General features: G+C 48.5%; 8 protein-coding genes across 8 annotated transcripts; 5 read left to right on the top strand and 3 right to left on the bottom strand.

Annotated features, from left to right (window-relative positions):
* Positions 1 to 1,260: 1,260 nt before the first annotated feature.
* On the top strand, positions 1,261 to 3,316 carry zfpA (uncharacterized protein; the record flags this gene model as incomplete). Its single annotated transcript, XM_057282076.1, has 2 exons — positions 1,261 to 1,807; positions 1,863 to 3,316. 2 exons carry the CDS (start codon positions 1,261 to 1,263, stop codon positions 3,314 to 3,316), a joined length of 2,001 nt encoding a protein of 666 aa, XP_057132959.1.
* A 474-nt stretch (positions 3,317 to 3,790) lies between these two features.
* Positions 3,791 to 4,902, top strand: N7471_009356 (uncharacterized protein; the record flags this gene model as incomplete). Its single annotated transcript, XM_057282075.1, has 2 exons — positions 3,791 to 3,916; positions 3,967 to 4,902. 2 exons carry the CDS (start codon positions 3,791 to 3,793, stop codon positions 4,900 to 4,902), a joined length of 1,062 nt encoding a protein of 353 aa, XP_057132958.1.
* A 1,984-nt stretch (positions 4,903 to 6,886) lies between these two features.
* Positions 6,887 to 7,968, top strand: N7471_009355 (LITAF-like zinc ribbon domain-containing protein). The gene is made up of 3 exons (XM_057282074.1): positions 6,887 to 7,336; positions 7,383 to 7,592; positions 7,668 to 7,968. Exons 1-3 carry the CDS (start codon positions 7,053 to 7,055, stop codon positions 7,891 to 7,893), a joined length of 720 nt encoding a protein of 239 aa, XP_057132957.1. The 5' UTR covers positions 6,887 to 7,052; the 3' UTR covers positions 7,894 to 7,968.
* A 135-nt stretch (positions 7,969 to 8,103) lies between these two features.
* N7471_009354 (uncharacterized protein) lies at positions 8,104 to 8,439 on the top strand (the record flags this gene model as incomplete). The annotated part of the gene is made up of 1 exon (XM_057282073.1): positions 8,104 to 8,439. One exon carries the CDS (start codon positions 8,104 to 8,106, stop codon positions 8,437 to 8,439), a length of 336 nt encoding a protein of 111 aa, XP_057132956.1.
* Positions 8,440 to 8,816: 377 nt separating this feature from the next.
* N7471_009353 (D-mandelate dehydrogenase-like dehydrogenase) lies at positions 8,817 to 9,940 on the bottom strand (the record flags this gene model as incomplete). Its single annotated transcript, XM_057282072.1, has 2 exons — positions 8,817 to 9,556; positions 9,634 to 9,940. The coding sequence occupies 2 exons, from the start codon at positions 9,938 to 9,940 to the stop codon at positions 8,817 to 8,819; spliced, it is 1,047 nt and encodes a 348-aa protein (XP_057132955.1).
* A 1,467-nt stretch (positions 9,941 to 11,407) lies between these two features.
* On the bottom strand, positions 11,408 to 13,154 carry N7471_009352 (uncharacterized protein; the record flags this gene model as incomplete). The annotated part of the gene is made up of 2 exons (XM_057282071.1): positions 11,408 to 11,617; positions 11,685 to 13,154. The coding sequence occupies 2 exons, from the start codon at positions 13,152 to 13,154 to the stop codon at positions 11,408 to 11,410; spliced, it is 1,680 nt and encodes a 559-aa protein (XP_057132954.1).
* A 6,394-nt stretch (positions 13,155 to 19,548) lies between these two features.
* Positions 19,549 to 20,925, bottom strand: N7471_009351 (uncharacterized protein; the record flags this gene model as incomplete). The annotated part of the gene is made up of 2 exons (XM_057282070.1): positions 20,787 to 20,925; positions 19,549 to 20,708 (listed from the first exon to the last, which is right to left on the bottom strand). Exons 1-2 carry the CDS (start codon positions 20,866 to 20,868, stop codon positions 19,549 to 19,551), a joined length of 1,242 nt encoding a protein of 413 aa, XP_057132953.1. The 5' UTR covers positions 20,869 to 20,925.
* A 154-nt stretch (positions 20,926 to 21,079) lies between these two features.
* Positions 21,080 to 21,564, top strand: N7471_009350 (putative small nuclear ribonucleoprotein SmG; the record flags this gene model as incomplete). Its single annotated transcript, XM_057282069.1, has 4 exons — positions 21,080 to 21,109; positions 21,180 to 21,251; positions 21,371 to 21,445; positions 21,505 to 21,564. 4 exons carry the CDS (start codon positions 21,080 to 21,082, stop codon positions 21,562 to 21,564), a joined length of 237 nt encoding a protein of 78 aa, XP_057132952.1.
* Positions 21,565 to 21,881: the final 317 nt, after the last annotated feature.

Raw genomic sequence — 21,881 nt, 5'->3', positions numbered from 1 at the left:
GCCATCGATCAATTCGGTTCCTATGAGCACGATGGACGATCTATCTCCTAGGTGCGGGTACTTTGCCAAAATCAATATTTCCTTCCACCGGAAATAACTCCGGGATAAATATTTGGCGATCATACACATTTCGTAGGGCAGAATGAGCCAAAAGTGGATAAAGGTAGGCGAGCTGTCAGAACCCAGAACTACTATACTCCGTATAGTGGGTTATATTGACTATTGACGGGATCGTAGATATTGGGCGCCTGACGAAGGCTGAGCTGATGCCCTAGACAAGTACGGAGTACGGAGAACCGTGCATACTACTTTGTATAGTAAAAAAAATAGTGTGTACACAAGTCCTCTCAATGATTTCAAATCTCCAGGGTTTCTGGGGCTAAGTACGGAGTAGTTAGAGGCACAATATTACTAATTGACAGTAATTACTCGAGAATAATATCCAGATGATGACCAAGATAGAAAACCATGTTCGAGGATTCCCATGTGCAGATAATAATAATAGCCCGAACGAGGGTCCCAAATTTATCTGCATGGGCGCTAAGTTTCCCTGTCCCTGTTCACAGCCCCAACATGTTCAACTGGTTCGTGCCAAAAATACGGTATGTAATGGTTGTTTACTTTATTATTTTATTATTTATTATTTGCTTTTTACTATGGAGTAGTTTTTTTCCATTTTATTTTTAATTCAATTCAATTTTCCTTTTCCTTTTTTCCTTTTTTTTAAAAAATAAAAATATAATTCTAGACACAAGACTATAACTAACTACTGTAGGGCGGGCCCATCGTCACCATTTAACAATGCTTCCTCCTCTTTGACATCTATAATATCCTCTTCTCCCTCCCCCCAGTCTGTCATGAATTTAAATCATTGACTCGACTCACGATCCAGCGCAACCCTCATCGTCGATCATTCCGGGAATACGCTTGATTAACCTTCCTCAACTCTTTCTTTGCTGTCGATCGACATTGCTTCACTACCCGTCTCTGTGGATTTGCAACTTGGATGTGACCTCCCTAGCTTGCAACATACTCCTTACCTCCTTGCATGAGAACCTATTCTATCTGTCAATTGCGCACGTTGCCTCATTTTTCGTGGTCGGCGTCTTTGGATAGCCGAGCGGGCCGCGATCTTACCCAGAAACCTTATCACCGGTATGTCCATGCGTCGCAAAGCTGGAACCTTTTGAGACAGCATGTACTGACACAGTTTTCTGTGTCTAGGATTGCCAGCGCGCATTGCATTTCTCAATCAAGAAAATGACGACCTTCGAATCCAACCCCGATTTCACTCTCTTCCCTTTCCACGCCCGATCCAAGATGATGGCTGTTGAAGCTGCCAGGCATAAACAACTCCCATACTTCGATCCCATGACCATGGATCCCTCTATGTTCTCTTTCCCCCTTGAGAGTATCCCCCATTACACACAAGGCCACGATATGTCGCATGCTTCCAATTCCTACTACGATACCCACCCTTTGTTGGAGTCTGCAGATCTGCAAAATCCTACATATTTCTCTTCTATACCCGCCACACCCCCTTCGGTCTCCGCCTCTCACTCTGCAGAGCCATATATTCCCACTGGGTCTGCTGCTTCAGGGCAGTCCATTGCTAGCGCATCTTCTTCGGCAATGGGATCACCATACTCAGGAACCGCACACGCCTTCCAGGAGAACTGGGTGAATACGAACCACGGATTGGGTCTTCCAGCCGCAGTGATGAACGATCTTTTCTCTCCGGAGTACATGGGAAGCACGTTGGACATAGACATGCCCTATCAAGAAAAATTCCCAGACCCTTTTGTCGGTACGTTTTGATATCAATCGCCAAAGCTATCTGGTATACTAACAATACGTACCAGATCCCTCATTGATTCAACCGGCGCAACAAGGGCCTGGAATTACCCCGACTATCTCATATCCCGACCAACCCACCTCTTCCTACTCAAACGTGCCACCCAATTACATCTCCCACTCTCCCGCCCCATCACCTCTCCCATATAATGACATCGCAGATCATCACACCTCGCCCGGCTCACACCCACTACAACACACTGGGCCATCTCCCCTCATGGTCCCACACAGGTCGCATTCACGACCGCTCTCGATCTATGATCGGCGATCGTCTATTTCCTCAATTCATTCCCGACGCTCGCAACACAGCCCGGCGCTGAGCAGCATTGAACCAGACGAAGACACCAAAGAAAAAGGGCGCTGCCCACACCCCGATTGTGGTCGAGTCTTCAAAGATCTGAAAGCCCACATGTTGACTCACCAGTCAGAGCGACCAGAGAAGTGCCCGATCCTGAACTGCGAGTACCACATCAAGGGCTTCGCCCGCAAGTATGACAAGAACCGCCACACCCTGACCCACTACAAAGGAACAATGGTATGCGGTTTCTGCCCCGGGTCCGGCTCCCCCGCGGAAAAGAGCTTCAACCGCGCCGACGTCTTCAAGCGCCACCTGACCTCCGTCCACGGCGTGGAACAAACCCCACCAAACTGCCGGAAGCGCAGCCCCGGAATAGCCAAGAAGGGCACAAACTATAGCCCCGACGCGACAGGAAAGTGCTCAACCTGCTCATCGACCTTCAGCAACGCGCAGGACTTCTACGAGCATCTGGACGACTGCGTTCTCCGCGTCGTGCAGCAAGAAGAGCCCTCAGAGGCGATCAACCAGCAGCGTCTGGCAGAGGTCGCTTCAGACGAGGAGGTCAAAAAGACCATGGAGAAGCACCAACTACTCGACGTGGCTGGCCCAGTCGACCAATTCGACGATTACGAAGACCAAGACGACGACGATACTCACGACCCCTCTAACTGGCGCGGCTTGAAGACCAAACCCAGATCCTCAAAGGGCAACATCCCCACCTCTCGCCCTATTATCGGCTCCGGCAATGCCATCTCCAAGAATTCCTCCAAGCCTCGTGCTGTCGCAACCCGCCGCCGCAATAACCGCGGCAACTACCCCCAGTCCTGGGGCTGCCCCAGCAGCAGCATGAAGACCAAGAAGCGCGTGCTATGTGTCTTTGACGGCCCGCGCCGTCTGTGGAAAGATGAAATGATGCTCAATAATGAGTTCGAGGTTCGTCTGAGACTCCCCGGTGGCGCAGGCGATGGCACCCACCGCGATGCCTACGTTACCGATCTGGATGTCGAGACGTTGAAGCGCGCTGAGGGTGTGCTGAATGCCACTGAGGAGGAACGTGGTCCTTGGTTGAACGGTCCTTCGCCTCATATTATGGGTCAGCCGGCGATGCTATTGCCAGAACTGTCCCATGATGATGAGATTTCCATCAATGAATTAATGGCTTAAACGACTTCCTTTTGTCTTTTTCCCCCTTTACTCCCTACTCACTATCCCCCTCCTCCCTTACCTTTGGAAGCCCATTCGTGTCTATTTCTTTTCATGTTTCATGTTTCCGTACAGCAGTGGCGTCTTGACGAGCGATTTGTCTGAATACGGATTATGGATGATACCTTGGGACTGATACGTTTGAATGACCTTTGTGTTTTTGTTTTCTGTTTTCTCTCCTGGTCTTCTATGGCTGTATGCCAGATCCTGCTGGTCGGGATCTGTACCAGGACACTATTAATTGGAGACTTAAAATGAGTGTCTAATTGAAAACATAAAAGAAAAAAAAAACAATTCCACATTTTAATTCCTTGGCCAAGAACAGTGTAGTCTATGTTGTAAAGTAGAAAAGACTACTCCGTACCTAACCATCTGCCGATCTCCACCCCCGTGTTCTGCCATCTTCCCCGGTCTTAACTCCATTCAACCTCCACGATGCAATTAGGACTCCCAGAAAACCTCCCCACTCTGGTCGCAAGACACTTCACAGCTGCTCGAGATGCCGGCCATCTCGTGTTCTCCTCAACCCATCTGTCCATCATCAATGCCGCAGGGATATCGGTGAGTGACGCTAAGACTCCGACCACGGCAGTTCTAACCTGCAAATCCAGTACCAACTTCGCTACTGCCCAGCCCTCGCAAAGAAACCCTCCAATTTGAAGCCCTCTAATGGCCCGAAAACCCCAAAGCCCGATCCCTTCGAGAATCCATCTCCGGATCTTCTGATCGCCCAGTTTCCGCCCGAAAACCCCGCTTTCAACCTCATCCTCAACAAATTCCCCGTCATCCCGAACCACTTCCTCCTCGTGACAAAAGACTGGCAGGCGCAGACAGATATACTCGACAAGGCAGACCTAGAGGCTACATACCAGTGTCTAAAAGCCTGGAACACCGACGACGATGGATCGCGACCCACAAACGGCTCGTCTCCAAAGAGCCTCTTCGCCTTCTTCAACTCCGGCGACGACAGCGGCGCAAGCCAACCCCACCGCCATCTCCAATTCCTCCCCGTCGAAGCAATGCGTCAGCCGGGCTCTGAGTCCTGGCACCCACTGATCGACCTCCTCACCTCCCAACCAACCTCCCCCTCCCCAACACCCAAATTCCAGCACCTGCCAGGTCTCCCCTTTGCCCACTTTGCCCTCCCAATCCCACCAAACCCCTCTGCCGAAACCCTGCACGCCATCTACATAGCCATCTACAAGGCCGCAGCTGCAGCGACGCGCGGACGAACACCAAGCCAGGACACCGAGTCCCTCCCCACACAAGGACCAGCGTCTATAAGCTACAACCTAGCCATGACCTGCTCGACGATGATGATCTGCCCGCGCAGACAGGAGACCGCTCTTGTCCCCGTCGACAGCGCGGCGGCGCGTGATATTGCTGACCACGGCGTGCTCTCGCTGAATGGCACTATTCTAGCTGCGACGCTGATGGTTAAGGCTGAGGGCGAGTGGGATGCTTTGCGTGAAAATCCGGAGCATTTGACACAGGTCCTTGCTACGATTGGGTATCCTCGTACGGATTCTCGTGGGCCTTCGCTGTGAATAGTTGTTTGGGGTTGTTGTACAGCTACGTGGTGCATGTGGTAGACTGCTTGCATGCCAGAATCAAATACCCGGAATGGAATTGCTGGAGGTGTATAAATTGAATACATATGTACCTACCTGTATTTCTCCTATCTGCAACATATTGAAAAGAATTCTATCATGATTTCCTAATTGAAAATATACCTTGTGTTTATATGCGTATCACATCAATGAACATCAGAAGACGGAAGAATCTGGATTCTGAATATGTAGCACGGACAATATCCTGCGCCACTGCCCGCATAATATATGAAGCATCTGGTAGCCTGCTGAAGTTTTCCTTGGGATATCAGCAATGGCTGCGCGGATATGCAGGTATAAAGGAATCATAAAGGTGCTGGGGACAACCATGTTAGCGACAGAGATGATATGCTCTTTTAAGATGTTTCTCCCATTCATTTATCGAGACTTGGAAGAGAGTCGATGGCCAAGCAACCCCAATTGCCATCACGGGGAAGGCGAATAGCACCGAAGCTAACCGAAGCCAAAGCCACCATACTACAACATCGCCAGAGACATCCACGGATATTTCCTTTGACTAGATATATCTGTCCTATTCGTCCATCGCGAGTCTTCAAGGGCCAGAGATAGACCAACAGCAAAAGCACCAGACAGACGGAAAGCGATCATCAAAAATGTAGAGCCTTGGTCCAGACTGGTGTAGTAAAAACGGAACGGTGATGGTTTGTAGTCTTCTCAGCTATGGCCTTTTTGAATAGCGTGAACTGCAAGCGAGGCTAGTCACGAGCCACGAGCCACGGGCAACGAGAAGAAGCGGAGTGAAAAAGCCGGGCGGAAGTTTGAGGCGGAACAGAAGACACCGTAGAAGAACGAACACCTGCCTAGATAGGAAGGCGCTGGAAGAGTCGCACGTGACTCCATAAACCCCAATTGCCTCTGTCAATTTGGTTATAGAGCGGCGGATAAAAGTTCTGAAAACGAGCCAGCGGGCACTGCTATAAGTAAGCCTGATATTCGACTTCTCAGCCTAGCAGACATAGCTTTTTCCGAAGGTCTTTCCGAGGTAGATCTGATCGAAATGCCATCATACCACTTGATATCATGACAGAGGTAGTTTGCCTTGGCGGTACGGCGCTATACCTTGTTGTGGAAGTTCAGTATCTCACTCATATTCTGCAATCTGATGGCCGCAGTGATACTCGTCAAGCTGTTGGGCTGGTATCGTGCATCGTGGGAGGAGGCGTCGGTTTCATTGGCGGTTCTGTTAATCTTGGCCGTCGGGGCGTAAACGAGGTGGATATAATAGTACGGGCTTCTGGGGTAGCGAGAATGAACTTGGGTAGAAAGCAAGTCTTGTAGAAACGATTTTCTGTGGAAAGAGGGAGTGAATATGTGAGTCGCGCTAGATGTATAGTAGTGAATCGCCCTTAATATCGCCATCACTGGGGGCGACGGTATCCGGTAACTACCTTGTACAATCGGTCCACGATCTACTCATAGAAATGTTATACATACTCACTAGGCCTAATCCATAAAAGCCCGTATTTTCACATGGTAGATGTTTGTACTCCATGGACTGAGTTGATATTATCTGCCAGCCTTCCATGTTTACTTCTGATAGATCCAGTTTATTGAGTGCGACTGACTGGTAGTACCAGCGGTGAAACTCCAATTTATATGTTCATTTTCAGTCGTACTCCATAACAGAAAATTAAACAAAGCCGATAATTGCCCAGACATGCAAGCGAGATATTTCACTACCAAGATGTCTGGCACTGTAATAATAGACCGGATGGCTGATGAGTCATTACACACGAGCCTTGCAAGGCTCATTTCTTTTCATCTTTTCAAGCCAAGGAAGCTCGCTAGACCCTAGGGGGCTGTGGCGAGCACTGACCTAGGCACATACACGGGGGCCAAACCATGTGATCTATACAAATTCGCCATGATTGGCCAAGATCGTCGTTCTAATTTCCGTGGCCCCTTTTGCTGTGCCGTTTATTGCGTTTAAGCCTCAAATTGCCCTTGACTTTGTCGTATTGATTTTGGACCCCACATTTGGCTCCATTGACATTTAAGGAAGACGGCCTTGCACAAATTGATCTTCGATTTATTTTTCCTACCGAGCTACAGACGGACTGCCCACCATGGAAAACAACAAAGACTTAACAGTGCCCATTGCACCGGCCATGGCCGCAGAATCAATTACAGATTCTGCAGTAGGGACAGCGACTGTACCAAAAACAGCGCCAGTAGATGGAACAACATCGCCCGCAGAGTTACCCACAGCATTGCCCCCGGCGTCGCCCATAGCACCTGAAGTATCACCGACGCTGGAGCCAACTACAGCCACAACAAGATCATTGCCAGTATCCGACGACCCAATGGCGATCATTCCCGCGGAGAGTGGACCTCCCCCACAATACGATGAGTATGCTTCCCGGTCCAAAGAAAACCGTCCAAGCTAACACAATCAGGCACGAGAAAGACGCAATCACAACCCCTGCACCGGCAGTTACATTACCCCAGACCAACGAGAAAGGTGCACCACTCGGTCCACAAGTTCCTGTTGCCCAGAGAGTCGTTCCACTGGCCAATCTTGGTGAAGAGCCCGGACGAATCTGTTGTCCGTTTTGCTTCCACGAGGTTCAGACCAGGGTGAACAAGGAAAGCACCAGCGCTACATCGTAAGTATTGATATATCCTCACCTCACCGTTCGCTCGGTTTTACTTCTGATGATTCTAATCTCTCGCCTTTGTAGGATGGCCGCTGTGTGCTGCTGTCTCTTCGGCGGAATTTGCTGTGCATTCCTACCATTCTGTATGGAGATGTGTCACGACTCGCACCACTTCTGTACAAACTGCGGCGTGCAAGTAGCTATTCATCCACATGAAGGGCCGGTCCAGCAATTTGGACCTGACTCCCCCGGCGCAATTATTCAAGCACCGGGCCGTATTCAACCACCAGAGGCCGTTATGAAGAACTAGGGTGACGATCTACAATGTTCCAAGGAGTGAATGATATATGCTAGGTGTACTGGTCCGCTTGATACCTTTGAATACTCTGAGATTTACATTACTTTACTATTATTAATGAAAGATGAAGTTGTGACGAAGCATTTGAATTTCATTCATGAACCCTGACCTATGCAAGGGGACCAGCCCACTTACATGGGCCAGGGTTCGAAACATAAGAACATGCCCCGCTCAGGGGATGACTCCATCATCATCGGGCATGGTCCCGATCAATTGGCGGTACTTGCCGCGGAGGATGGCGGCGCCAACGGGGTCGCCGAAGCGGCGGATTCGCTTGGCGAGCTCGACCTTGGTCTCCCAGATGTGCTTGCTGAGAGCCTCGAACTCGTCGACGTCGAAGGGGGGCTGCTTGCCATGGCCGCACGTCGGTCGATGCTGGCCTTAAGATTGACAATTCCCGCCTCGAAGGCCAGGCGGAGGGTGACCCAGGTCATGGTGGGGGTCAAAGCCGGGGCTGCGGCAGCCTGTCCGTTCATGCTAGTTATCAAAGCAGGTTAGCATACTGTCAAGTTGGTTCATGTATAAGACGAGATTGCCGGAAGGCACGTGTCTCAATTGGTTTATTTACATACCTTGCGGCGGGACAGACACCGGGGAGGAGAGAGGTATGAGGTATGAGGGTGGGCGTGGAGTAGTATACTGCAACACGCTTGATGAGGCTGGATGATAAGTTGGCACGCTTGAAGAAGCAACTGATTGAGCGGATGAAAGGTGGTAGGATGGACGGTACACGGAGGTAAGAAGGAAAGATCGTTACAAGACCGTGAAGCAATTTATACACCCCCATTGCCTGCAGCCGATTCTCTACAAGGGTGGGCGTCGAGTAGGACGTCCGAGAACCAAGGTTAACAATGATAATGATTCCATTATACTGTCTATAGCTTTGACCCTGTCGCTTTAGCGACTAGGTGTGCATTAACGGGAGTGACAGCCTTTCCAGTCTGATAAAAAGAAAGAATATTCTCCATACCCAACCTCTCAAAACCGATATGTGAGTCCACCGAAGCACCCGCATTGTGTGCCATCATCTCAACGTTCTTCATACCTGCAAGCTCAGGGCTAACACGTGGCTCATCGTAGTGCACATCCAACCCAGCAGCAGCGAGCTTACCACTCTTCAGAGCATCAACAAGGGCATTCTCGTCAAGCAACTTGCCACGAGCGATGTTAATGAGTCGCGAGCCGGTCTTCATCTTTGCCAGTAGAGATGCATTGAGAAGTGTCTCCCCGCTAAACGGCGTAGCAACCATCACGCAGTCTGAAACAGCGAGAAGGCTGTCCATGCTTTTGTGGTATGTTGCCTTCGAGACGGCTTCCAGGTGTGCGGGCATCTGCACGATGTCATGATAGTGAATCTTCATGTTCATGGCTAAAAAGGCTTTCTCGGCAGTGCGCCGTCCAATCTGGCCAAATCCAATGATTCCAAGTGTGTGCCCGTTGGGGTTGTGTGATACCATTGCCAGATTGCGGTTTGCATCAACAAATGCATCGGCATCAAGGGCACGTGCGGCAATGTGTGACCAAGAGAATAGGCGGAATGTTGAGATTATGAGCCAGATTGCGGCGTCGGCGACGGATTCTGTGCATGCTGCTGCAGCATTGCAGTAAATAACTCCTGGGTAGATTGAAAAATGTTAGCTACTTTCTCCGTGACTTAAGTTTTCTCATTGTTCCGTGACGTTGTATACATACCCTTCTTTGCCAAAGCTGCAGTATCAACCCAATCAAATCCAGCACCGGCACTGGCATATACCTTGCAGGAATCTGGCAGTAGCGAGATAAGCTCCTCATCCCAGTTTCCCATCTCTCCTCCGGTATTCCAAAATGGGCGGTAAATGGCAAAGAAATCGCCGAATTGACGGTCTTTCAGGGCTCGGATAAACTCCGGCCGAGACATACTGTAGGACCGGCGGATCTCGAAGACATCCTGGAACTTGCTGTGTTGGTCATGATTCCAGCGGATATCATCGCCGAGTTGGAGGACAATTGGTTTTGCCATTTTGGATGGACTGTGGGTTGTATAGATCGGATCGGTAGTTGGAATAGGGTTTTGGGGTATTTGATCACGGTCAACGGGCAACTAGTATAAGAAAAATTGTAGAACTTGTTGGGATAATTTTATTTCTAAGCTGGCAAGGCGAAAACAGTTAAATATTACTTTTCCGACTCTCTTGTCGATGTTCATTGCGGCTATTGCATTTGATATGCCACGGCTATTGAGCGACCGCCCGGGTATCGATGCACCGGTTATTGAAATCCGAGACGTCAACCACCGATTTAATTATGCGAATGTTAAGTCTACCAGACAAAATATCAAATAAGAGGGTGCATAGTATTTTCTTTAAAGGAGATGAGCTCCTAGGAGCTATTTACCCTATGTTGTCGGCCTGTGTAATGCAAAGGGCAAGCCAGGAAAAAGAAAGATGACTGGAGGAGTACCAGCCCTTTTATCGGGATTTTCTAAATGAAATCATCCAAAGAAAGCGAAAGGGAGGGAGAAACCATAAATTGAGCTAGCTGGAGAGAGAAAAGAAGAGAAATTATCCTGGAGGAGCAAGCTATCTACCTGAAGCAGAGCCTCAACATGCCGGCATAGGACCGGATTTATTTCGTCCCCAATAACTAGCTAAGCTATGGAAATTGAACCATGTAAAATGAACCCATGCTACTAAGCTATGAAATTCGTCCACTAACTCCTGAAGTGTTGCGCCTCCTGCCATATCACCCGTGTTTTCATGCCGTCGTGGGGTTGTAGATCCCCACATTACTGCACTGCGATCTCGTAAGGTTGTGGGGTAAGCTGTCGATCTACAACTGAATATTTCGGTTGTGTAGGAAATTCGGAATTGTTTTGTGTCGTATGTGCACGAGGGGTTTCGAAGGGGTCAACGAGGGTTTCAAGTGGTTTCAACCACTCGGGCTTTCGAAGGTGAGAGTTTTGACGGTTAGTTCGTCGGCTTGTCGGTCAAAACGAATGCGCGGCGGCGGCGAGATTGGAATTGTGCTCGGTGGTACGGGAAAGTTGGAATTGCGCGACATGTGTGTAAAAGTGTCGTCGATGGGACAGTGAGGTGCTTCTTCATATCAACTTTACAAAACTAGGAGCAAAGTGAAAAATGACAGACAGAGGTTCGACGGAACAGATTGCAAGCAGATAGATCCTAATGAAATTATGGATTTATGTGTTTATCACATTAGATATCAACCAGTACATGGTAACGTAATCTCAAATATATGTAGATAAAATGTAAAACATTGTACTCCAATATTCAAAAAGGCAACCAAGAGGAAAATTATACAGACAACGCTACAACATACTCAGACCAGCTGAATACAAACAAAACGTTAAAAAGTCAAAAACCCAGGCATATTCCCCAAGATACGTTGCATATTAAAAGAAAAAGAAAATAGGATAAAAAGAAACAAATCCATCTTTAGCCTCAAGGATATTGATCCAATGATCAGATCAAATGGTGATGTTGTGAATCTCGCACCACTTCTTCTTGCACGTAGCATTGCCGAAATGGTAAGATCCCCCATTCGCCCAAATATGTTCGGCAACCTTCTTCCACGATACCTTCGGCGGCTCGTTCATATTCATGCTGGCATTGGGCAACGAGCTGTAAGCGTCGTGGCTTTCAGAGTGAATGGTGACGGCTTGGCAAAGGAGTCGGATCTGTAATAATGGGATCATGTTAGTCTGGCTGTCTTAGGAGCAATGGAAGAACAGTTCTGTAACTCACATCCTTATCTTGCCATTTGGGCTTTCGCACTCGCTGGTCTTTCGACTTGGTGAGAGTGCGGTATCGACCTCGTAGTGTAGACTCCGCCTCCTTGAACCCACCAACTCGCTTGATATCCTTGTATGATAGCCCGCGGCGCTTGCAGTTGATGAGGAATGTGTTCCGCTCGTCGCTGTAATGCACGCCAGCTTCAATGCCGCCCTGTTCTTCTCCGCTCTGTTGTGGGGATCGCTCCTCTTCGTTGGTCGAGGTGGAGATGGATGGACTGGGGCTACTTGTGTGTTTCTGGTCCGGGGAACCAAATTCTGTGTCGGAGGAAAGTGGCTGCGAGCTTGCAACGTACATTGGGTGCAGAGTGGGTTCATACTGAGGTGCCACAATGGATGGCTCGTAGGTTCCAGAAGCTGGCAAATGGGAAATGTGGCTCATGGGACCTGAGGGCCCGGGTGGGACCGAAGGCAGAGGTCCGAAGAAGGGCATGGGTAGTCCATTGCTAGGCTCATAGACATGGCTCATAGGTGGATTGCATTCGTTTGGGTAGTTGAATGCATTGGAGACGGGCCAAGGTGCAATGTAACCATTGTGGTTGTGCCAGCCGCTGTCTTCTGATGAGCCGGTGGGGTAACGAGTAGGATACCAGATATCAGTCGTGTTGGCTGATTGACAGGCAGACCATGGGTTATCCCCGCCAAAATCCACAGGCTTTGTATGCGGAGGGCTGATGGGTGCCGCGAGATGTGGGTTGTGTGAGGGAGGGTTGAGGTGTGTGCCCATAGCGTGGTTAGGGTTTGGGTTCGGAACATTGAACTGAGAAGTGTCGGAAAAGGCCTGCTCATCCCGTGGGACATCTGACACGCCAAAGGATGAAAGAGAAGGCATTTCCTCAGAGTCTAAAAGGAATGAATTGCTCGCCACCGTGAACATGTTGCTCCGTGGTGTTGGATGAACAAGCCCAGCGTGTGTTTCCGCGACGCGAGTGGTGAAAGGCTCGTCAAAGTGCTCAAGCGACTCAAGATCAGATTCACAATAAGTGCTTCCGTTGCTTGAAAGAGCGCTGTTGATGCCAAGGCGTGTTGTGAATGGAGACACGCTCTGCGAATACGCCGCGCGAAGATCTTCCACTCGGAGGGGCACGTAGTGCCGCCGGTCCTCCATAATAGGCATGGGATGTCCCGACAAACGATGTCGGTTCATCATGGCTCTAGCAGGCTTTCGAGGACGCCGTTGTGTTTGGAATGTTGGGGAAGGGTGATGCAGCAAATGGAAGTCCAAAGGGGAATCTGAGGTGGAGGGGTAGAAGACTGAATACCAATCGGTGGGGGAAGAGGAAAGCTGTTTATCAAAATTATTTGAACTCCCAAGGAAGCCCGACGAGTAAGCGGATATAAAATCGCGCGACGCATGAGAGTACTCCTTCGGATGGGCCATCCATGGCTTCGGCACCCCAGGGATAGCCAGCACGTCCGCCATATCGACCGATGGAAACAAAATAAAAATAGGAATATTAAAAAGAATATTGAGCAGCGTTAGACGGGTTATTGTCTTCCACGCTTCACCGCAATTGCTGGCGAATGTCGTACGCGGGTTGTCGCTGGGTGTGGACGACCGCTATCCTGGATGATTCCTCTTTGTCGTCCAGTACACACTGGATATAGTGTGGAGAATTCGAGGAGACCTGAAGGCCTGACCGTTATGAGAAGTTAGCGCTTTGTTATATATGGAGAGGTTTCACCAGAACGGGGAGAACTGATTGGATATCACTTACCGTATGCATATAATAACACACAGTTGATTGCCAGAAAGCGATGCCACAAGTGATGAGCAGGGGAAAAGCCACTTTGGATAACTGTAATTAGTAGACACAAGAACCAAGTGACTCTCAAGTAGCAGATATTCTTCGAAATAGCACGAATGTACGGCTTTTAAAAGATCGATCTTGATGGGGATTGGGCTGTAAGTTGAGCCGTTGAATGCAATGCGGTCTCAGATCTTTCAGCAATTTAACCGTTAGGAGAAAGGAGGTGAAGCTCTAGATTGCTGTAAGGTCGATATCCCAGGTTGCAGGTTGCCAACACGGAGAAATTGTTTGAGAGACAGTATAAAAGTTGGACGTCGAGGATAGGGGATGGAATCGTATCAAGTTTATATCAATGTACTAGAAAACACAGCGAGGCTAGGGAGGGATATCGTCCGGGTCTTTTAATAGACAACATGAATTGATCGAACCAGTGGCATATGAACCATGTCTATCATTCCGCCAGCTCATTTCAACTTCTCGGCCCGTTTAATCTCAATCGAGGCCCGTGCCATTGCTAGATGAGCAAGAAAAATCTCGGCCTGTTCTGGGCGTCCAGAGGAGACAGGGAGAAACAAAGAGAAATAGAGAAATATAGACATGGGTTGGTACTCAAGGGTTTCTGAACCATAGCCAGGTCAGAAATCCCAGGTCTAGAAATCAGCTGGACCCCGGTCGTATGCCCATGATCCACTTGCCGAGCGTTTCAGATCTTTTCTCTATTGTCTAGCATCATGTCTTGATTTAGCCTCGATCCTGTGGGAGGCGAATGTATGTCTAGGAAATATGTGAAACGGGAGCGAGTAGTGGCCGGGTTGTATTCTCGACGGCTTCCTGAAGAAGATCTTCACTCCCGGCCGTTAGGCCCAAGTCAATATATCTCCGTTCAATGTTTTTTTTTTTGCCCTCTATATCTACATTATATCCCATCCCAAGGGCTGGGTGAATTGGCCCCGGAACTGCATCCCCGAACAGCGCTAGCATAGTATGCCGCGGGCATCGCTGGTCCCCACCATGTACAACCCTGAGTAAGGCTATGCATCTGTCTGCGGGTCTACCTGATTGACAAACCGTCTAAAGCTCCATGACTTGGCGGTGGCTTGGACAGTTTTGGAATGTTCCATCCTGATCGGGTAGCTACAGAGAGCTTTTGTGGAAAGCTCAGTGGCATCCGGGCCAATCAGACCAAGGGCCAATCCAACCTCCTTGAGAAAAAGCAAAGTAGATAGGATAGCGGTAGATGCAATTTGCTGGTTGGAGGCTGGTTCGAGAAGACATTGCCGATGGACGTGACCTATCTAGTCTTTTGAGGCTCTAGCGTCCAACACAGGAGTTCATCAAAGCCCTATGAGATTAAGGGTTGAAGATCGACACAATCCTAGCCAGGATGTTTTCTGTTGGGTAATTCTTAGGATAGAGTAAAATTATATTTGAGTAAATCGGACGCTTAAAACAAAATGGGCCACTACCGTCGACAACTGCCGAAAGAAATATAAATAAACATCGCGAACTGAACAGAAAAACCTCCGAGCCCCTTTTCCCCGGATCTCCACCGTTCTAAAAACGGGCCTATTCAAAAGAAGCTTCTTTAGCGGCCTCTTGGATGGGCTAGGTGTCGTTGAAACCGGAAAGATCAAAAACGGGCCTGCAGCAGCACGAACGCGCAAGGATTCCGTCCGGCCCCCTAGCTAGAGGGGAGAACCTCAGCTCCTGATCCTGTGGGAAAGCCCCGAGGGAATTTCGTTTCTTTGAAGCAACGTCCTGTTGGTGTTACATATATGCGGAGTTGCCGCCTTAGTGGGTTTGGGATTTGCCTTTTTCCAGGTTCCAGGTGCTCGATCGACCGCTAGGCTTCATTTTCCGCATATGCAGATCATATTTGTGGGTCATATTATTATTTATTATTCCATGGATACCACTACCCAATGATGTGTCCTATATTTCAGGCAGCATCAAGACCTAGTTAAAATCTGAAACAAATCTGGGGAAGGGGCGGGATGGAAACAGACAGGACGGTGAGTTGGTGTTGATACGAACAGTGGACCTAGGGATGATCAGTGGAGAACTAAAACAAGCTGGGAAGAACCTGCCCAAAAAGCAAAAACAGGTTGGTGTTGGCTAATTTGAAAGGAGTCTCCCGGCAGCCTGTTGGTTGTCCGTTGGTTGTCTGTTGATTATTGATTGGTTGAATTAGGGCTCGTGGATCCCGGATACCGGGGTTGTGGGTAGGTACTTTAGTGTGTGCTTAGTTTAGTTTATTTCTGATTTTGGGCACTAAAATGCGCCAAGTAGATCAACAAAATGAACTGCATTAGCTGTTTGGCTAAAAACAGAAACACAAAGATTGCGATAGTTCGGGGTTTGAGACATAGAAGCTGGGGGAATCTTCTTCGCCCACAAATGGAGACTCGGCTCCTTCCTAACAGAGACAGACATTACTTGTCGCAGACCAGTAATCTGGGGTTCTAGATGAGACATGAGACATAAGACCCAATTCAGAGGTGGGAGGAACATCCAGTCTACTACATTCCATCCAGGTCATGGCTTGCTGGCATGTAGATATGCACGGTGGCGGTTAGTGCGCTAACATCTCCCAGTTAAAAAGACATATTGTGACACAATGTTGGGTTTTGTTTCACAATATTTACCTCCCACCGAAGGTTTCGGGAGATATGCGGCATTCTTAAGGTCGGAGATTTTGAATTATAGCGCTTAGAGCTGGTAATATTTGTCTAGTATTCCATGGGGTGCCGGGGAGATGTTACTCATGGATCGGAACTTGAGCGGTGGATAAGATTATTTGTTTCTGGTCTCAATCAGGAAAATGGTTGTTTTACTATTGACTTTGATAAGGAGAACAAAATATAAACCCATAGCCACAGCATCTTGATAGAGTGCAAAGCAAGGGGAAACATCACATAACGATATCGAGGCAATAGAATAGCATGATGTATACCTACCAGATCAAGCACCTGTATCGAGCTCATAGCTATACTATTTTCTTATAGGAAATGCTATAGAGAAGGAGTCAGTGGCCTCCATCCCCGGCGCAGAGGCCAGACGTTTGAACTCTGCGTCGCGTTCCCGCTTCCGTCGGCCAGCTGCGTCGTCCCGGGATATCAACCAGTCGAAGAGTCGGTCAACAAGGAGTAGTGCTAATGAAACTAGATTATGGGTAAGCTAATGAATATCCAGTTCGCAGTCTCACAACTAAGGCATACAATATTGTCGGGGAAGTCATGAAAGACTGCGGAGCACAGAGTAGGCAGCTGGAAAATGCCCGGGAAAGGCAATGAGACATTGAGACAATAGAGAGTATAATGTGAAGTGGTGCGCAGACTACATTTAGGTTGCCAATATATTAGTAGAGACTGAAAGAAGGATATACAACAGCTGGATATGCAAATAAACAATATATATATATATAGAAACCCAACAAGCTTAATATATATCTAGAAGCTGGTGGATGTTAAGCACAGTGATCTCTCCCTTCGTTTGATCCCTTTGATCTTCAAGCTGGAGCAGGAAGCGGCTTGGAAATCGTCTATCATATTTGTGATCTTGTCATATATATATATCAACAAAATCGAAGAGATACTACTTGGTAGCCTGTTTCTCGTTCAGGCTTTTATTTTATTTTTGGTTTTATTGGCCAGCATGTTCCTGAGACTGAGAACTAACCAATCCTGGTAGATACCAGACTTGATGGGAACCACCTGATCTAGGAGTGGTCAACGTGGACTTAATCCTTCCAGTGCTCCCAATCATCCGTGTTCATAAACCAGAAAGAAAGTGCATGTAGTTTTGAAGAGAGGATACAAAGGTAAAACATATATACACAAATGGATAGAACATTGCATTTACATGCACATAATGCGACACTCGGTTCTATGAAGGTCCCTACTCCTCATATCGCGTTGTTGCATAGACAAGGGTGGTAATACTAACCTGAGGTGGGGCGCTCTCTGAGTCCATTTCCTCCTTGTCCATTTAAAAAGGCATAGAGGGCAAACCCGGCCGCAAACCATCCCAAATAGCGCATTGCAAGGAAAAAGAGCACACTTCATGTACCAGGCTTTCTTTGCTCTGGAGGCTTAAATCGATACAATGAGGAGCCATCGGAACCATCTCAATGGTAACCTGCGGACTATTCGGAAATGCATTCGTATAAACCTCCAATACAAACTGCAACGCCTGTTGCCTCCTTTAATAGATGAAGCATGGCTCCTCGCGGTCCCGCGGCCAGTTTGGTGCTTATCCGAGATGTGATAAGTCCTGCCAGTGGATAGAGTGGAAGTGTGAGATGTGGTCGGGAAATTGAACCGTCCAGAGATTGTACCTCCATTGGGGAGACAGCGCTCAAAAATTCTCTTGCTTTTCAATTACCTTTTTTGGAGTTTAAAGCAAGGGAGAAACCGATTTCCAGGGGTATTAGGTGGATGCGGGGCACCGAGCTGGCAACTGCCGGACGGAAGACTACTAGGGCATGTGATAAGAAAACACCCCGGCTTGTTACTTTATCCGGTGTTTACGATATAACGCCTAAACCTCTCTTATATGTACATGTAGGTGAACACTGTTGGAAAGGGAGGTTGGCGTTTCTGTGAGAACGATGTGTGAAAGATACGTAGGTATGTAAGGTAGAGACTCTGTAAGTAAATAATAGGAGAAAACCATAGGCAAACGACTAGATGGTCCACCCGGCCGGCCGCACCGTCTTGTTGACAATTCAAGTGCCCGAACTGACACTATTTCTCCAATGATGATTAGCATAGGGTCCACGGGACGTTGAAGCCGGTGCCGTGGAATCCAATTCCTAGGAAATGCAAGAACCCCCTTTAGCCGTCCGCATCTGAACTTCAGAATGAACACGCTAGACGCCTTGCGAGAGGAGCTGACTGGCTGGAGGGTGATATATCAAGGTGCGATGTTCGTTAACAGTGATCGGTCTGGCATAAGAAGTAGAAAGTCAAGTGTAAGCAGTCCACAAGAAGCGATCCGAGATACAATGACACCAATTGCTGTAGCAAAGTCATCTTTGGTAACAGCATTGGTCGTGCCCCCCAGAGCGGCAAGAGACATATAACGGTCAGATCGCATGAGTGCCCAACGAGCTTAATCTTGGCCAGATCAGTAGAGATCAGATGTACTCAACGAGTAAAACGTGTAAGAAGTCGCTTTCTAGACATCCGTAGCTTCTGAGGAACACCATGTGCATTTGGATTGATTCGGGGGAGGCTGAAAGCCACATTGATTGTGTCCTGAACAGCCAGCAATACCCTCTTCCCACAAAGTATCAAGGCGAGTGACTTCAAGGGTTAAAAACTTGCACGTGAGGATTGTGTGCTGAGGCGGGTTCCCGTTGATGCAACTTGACCTGGACAGCTGCTAGAGGTGGCAGATATGTTGGGATACCGTAGAATGCCTCCTGGAGTGGGAAATCCGTTCCAAGCTTGCGGCATTTTCGATAGGATTAGCATCACTGAAGGCCCTCTAATAACCAATAGTTATATGAGGTGGATAGCTGGCCAGTGTCGCATCAAAATTCTAGCCATTGATTGGTACGCCGAGCTTATCTGTTGGAGTGTGGTATACGTGGTCCTGTACGAGAGAGCAACCTCAAAGCGAGAAAAAGTCTAGCATGGTCCGATGATGATGTTGGCTAACCCTGGTCGGCATTCTGGGAGTGAAGCAATACTGTCAGGCCCACTCTTCTCCCGACCAAGTCGATTTGCATTCGCGCGAGACACTTGGCCATGTCAGTCAGTAAGGTGTTCAACCAGTTGCTGGATAGTGCTGGGTCATCTTGTAATAGTGTAGGTTAAGTAGCACTTTGAGGGTGGTCGAAGAATCTAATTTGTAGCTCGCTCTAAAAAAACGTAACGAACCCAAAAGGAGGGAAATGAAAATGGAAATATAATAGAAATATAATACAGAACTCGTTCATTGGGTATCAAAAGAAACAGGAAAGACTCCACGAAGGCGATGCAAGGGAATCCAGTAATGACCGAGGTGAAGTTGAGCATCCAAGCCGCCTGGCAAGTAGGTAGAGATGCAACCAGGAAAGCACTATGAAGAATCCTCGAAGCTGGAATCCGAGGAATCCGACATTGAGGAATCCCTTATCGGCACAGCCACAGGTGTACCGATACTTTCCAATCCTCGAGACTTTTCCAAAGCTCCACTGGAAGGATCGAGCTTTGCATTCCGAACATCACCAGCTTCCTTCTTGAGTCGCTCGTAGTTGTCGCCAGCCTCTTTGATCATCGCCTGGATCTCAACCTCACGAATTGCGATATCTGCCTTCTCCTTTCTCAAGTCCTCCATCCGGCTGATCATCCGTGTTTTCGAGACTTCCATGGATGCCAGAGACGTGCGCAATCGTTCAAAACTACTAGCCAGTCGTGGAAGAGATGTTACCTTGGGAGGAGTCTTCGGACGATCAATACCAGCTGACTTGCCACGACCCATGGCCGCATGAACTTGAGCGGCTTCATAGGCAGCCTTTTCCTCTAAGTCAGAATCGTCTTCATCAGAGATACCCTCGGCATCCTCAATGAGGTCACGCATTGCTTCACGGTCCTTCCGCTTCTTCTCGCGCTCTGCCTTTCGCCCGAGCGCCATCTTGCCATCCTCCATCGTGAACTCCTCGAATCCTTCCGCAAAGTCCTCATCGTCCCGAACCAGTCTCGTATTTTCTTCAACTTCTTTCTCTCCTCGTACAACCGCATCCCAGTCATCAACGTTGGCTGCGTTGTTAACGTCCAATGAAATAAATTCGTCCTCATCTGCACCGTGTTCCATAGCCAGACGTGCGCGTCGGGCCTTTTTCTCCCGAATCTCGGCTTCGCTGGGGATGTGTGCCTGTCCGGGGACAGTCATAATCTCCCCAAACTTAGCTGCAACATCCACAGCCTTGCTGGTTTCGTCGTCGGTAGTAGTTGTCTTCGGCGTTGAGGGCGTGGAATCGCGAAGTTCCTTTAAGTAGTCATGGCTGTAGGTAGGCCGGTCTTGGTCCTGGCCGACTCGCGCAGAAAGTTTCTCCGACAATACTGAAGGGATTGGACCAGCGCTTTTTTCCATTGTCTTGCGGCCCAGACCATGGCGTTTCGGTAGGATTACTTCGCTCTCTTCGTCTCCATCGTTCATTGACGTCTCGGGGCCAAAGGATAACTGTAATTTAGATTTTTGCTTCGGCCTAAAGGCAGTTGGGCGCTTAACGACTGGCTCTGTAAATCTCCATGTCAGCTTCGATCTTGGTAGACGAATATCAAGGGTAGAAAAAAAAGTAATCTTAGCCCACATACCTGGCGCAGCGCCTCCATCGTCCTCCTCATCATCCCCGCCGACCTTGCGGGGCTTTCTCCGATTGGCAAATTTGGAGCTCATATTTGGAACGATGTATTAAGAAATCAGGTAAGGTGAAAACAATGCGATGCAAGTTAGTGGCGTGTGAGCGTCGGGTGAGAGCTGGCAGCTCTTATCGCATATCTCATATCCGGAACATCATTTCTCCGACACAGCTTGCACCAAACTCCCAAAGCCACCACGGTGACTTGAATCTTGCCAAACCCCAAGATACCCAACCAACTCGCCCAATATGCCTCAAGCCCAGCCTGAATTGAAGAAGGTTAGTGCTCCTCCTACTATATATGCTCTTTTCCCCCGAGATGCCAGCTAACGTCGTATCTTTTCTGCAGTACATGGAGAAGCGGGTCTTCTGCCAATTGAACGGCAACCGCAAAGTCATTGGTATCCTTCGAGGCTACGATGTATGTCCACACCCTTGACCCGGTCTTCGTTATGTCGGGGCGATCCCTGGCTCGCTGTGAAAGACTGGACGATGACGGTACCGATCAAGCGCGGCATAACTAACGATGCTTTTGCGTAGGTCTTCATGAACATTGTTCTAGATGAGGCATTCGAGGAGAAGGATGGCGGAGAGAAGGTTTCCATTGGAATGATCGTACGTCCAATCACTATCGAGAGGTATCGATAACCCCGCTAACGGATACTCGTTATCAGGTCATTCGTGGTAACTCCGTCGTGATGCTCGAGGCTCTCGAGCGCATTACCGATAAATAAGCCACACATCTACACACACGATCAATGACGTTTCTTTTGATTGAAGGGGCACGCACATAGGCACCACTCGATCACCGAGTGCTGGGAAAAGATCTAATGCTACTGGGAGTTTCTGGGTCGGTTTCTCTTATGGGAACAATCAAAACCTTTTTTCTGTTCTATTTTTTTCTGCTCGTTTGCCAGGGCGCATTTTAGACTACTCTGGCTATCCCAATGACTTTTTGGCTACACCTACACTGGAAATTTAGGGAGATGAACATAGGGCACATCTAGCTGGTATTGAAACCGGAAGATAAAGCTAAATCGACATCGCACCT

Source organism: Penicillium samsonianum (genome assembly GCF_028829775.1).
Source record: "Penicillium samsonianum strain IBT 33392 chromosome Unknown utg000005l_segment0_segment0, whole genome shotgun sequence".
Classification (NCBI taxonomy): Eukaryota; Fungi; Ascomycota; class Eurotiomycetes; order Eurotiales; family Aspergillaceae; genus Penicillium; species Penicillium samsonianum.
The sequence above is the reverse complement of the archived record's forward strand: the minus strand, read 5'-3'. Positions and strand labels throughout refer to the sequence as shown.

Excerpts from the sequence above, each read along its gene's own strand:
- N7471_009355 (XM_057282074.1), top strand. The coding sequence starts at position 7,053 with ATGGAAAACAACAAAGACTTAACAGTGCCCATTGCACCGGCCATGGCC. Across the intron at positions 7,337-7,382 it reads CCTCCCCCACAATACGATGA|GCACGAGAAAGACGCAATCA; the intron begins GTATGCTTCCCG and ends TAACACAATCAG. Across the intron at positions 7,593-7,667 it reads GAAAGCACCAGCGCTACATC|GATGGCCGCTGTGTGCTGCT; the intron begins GTAAGTATTGAT and ends TCGCCTTTGTAG.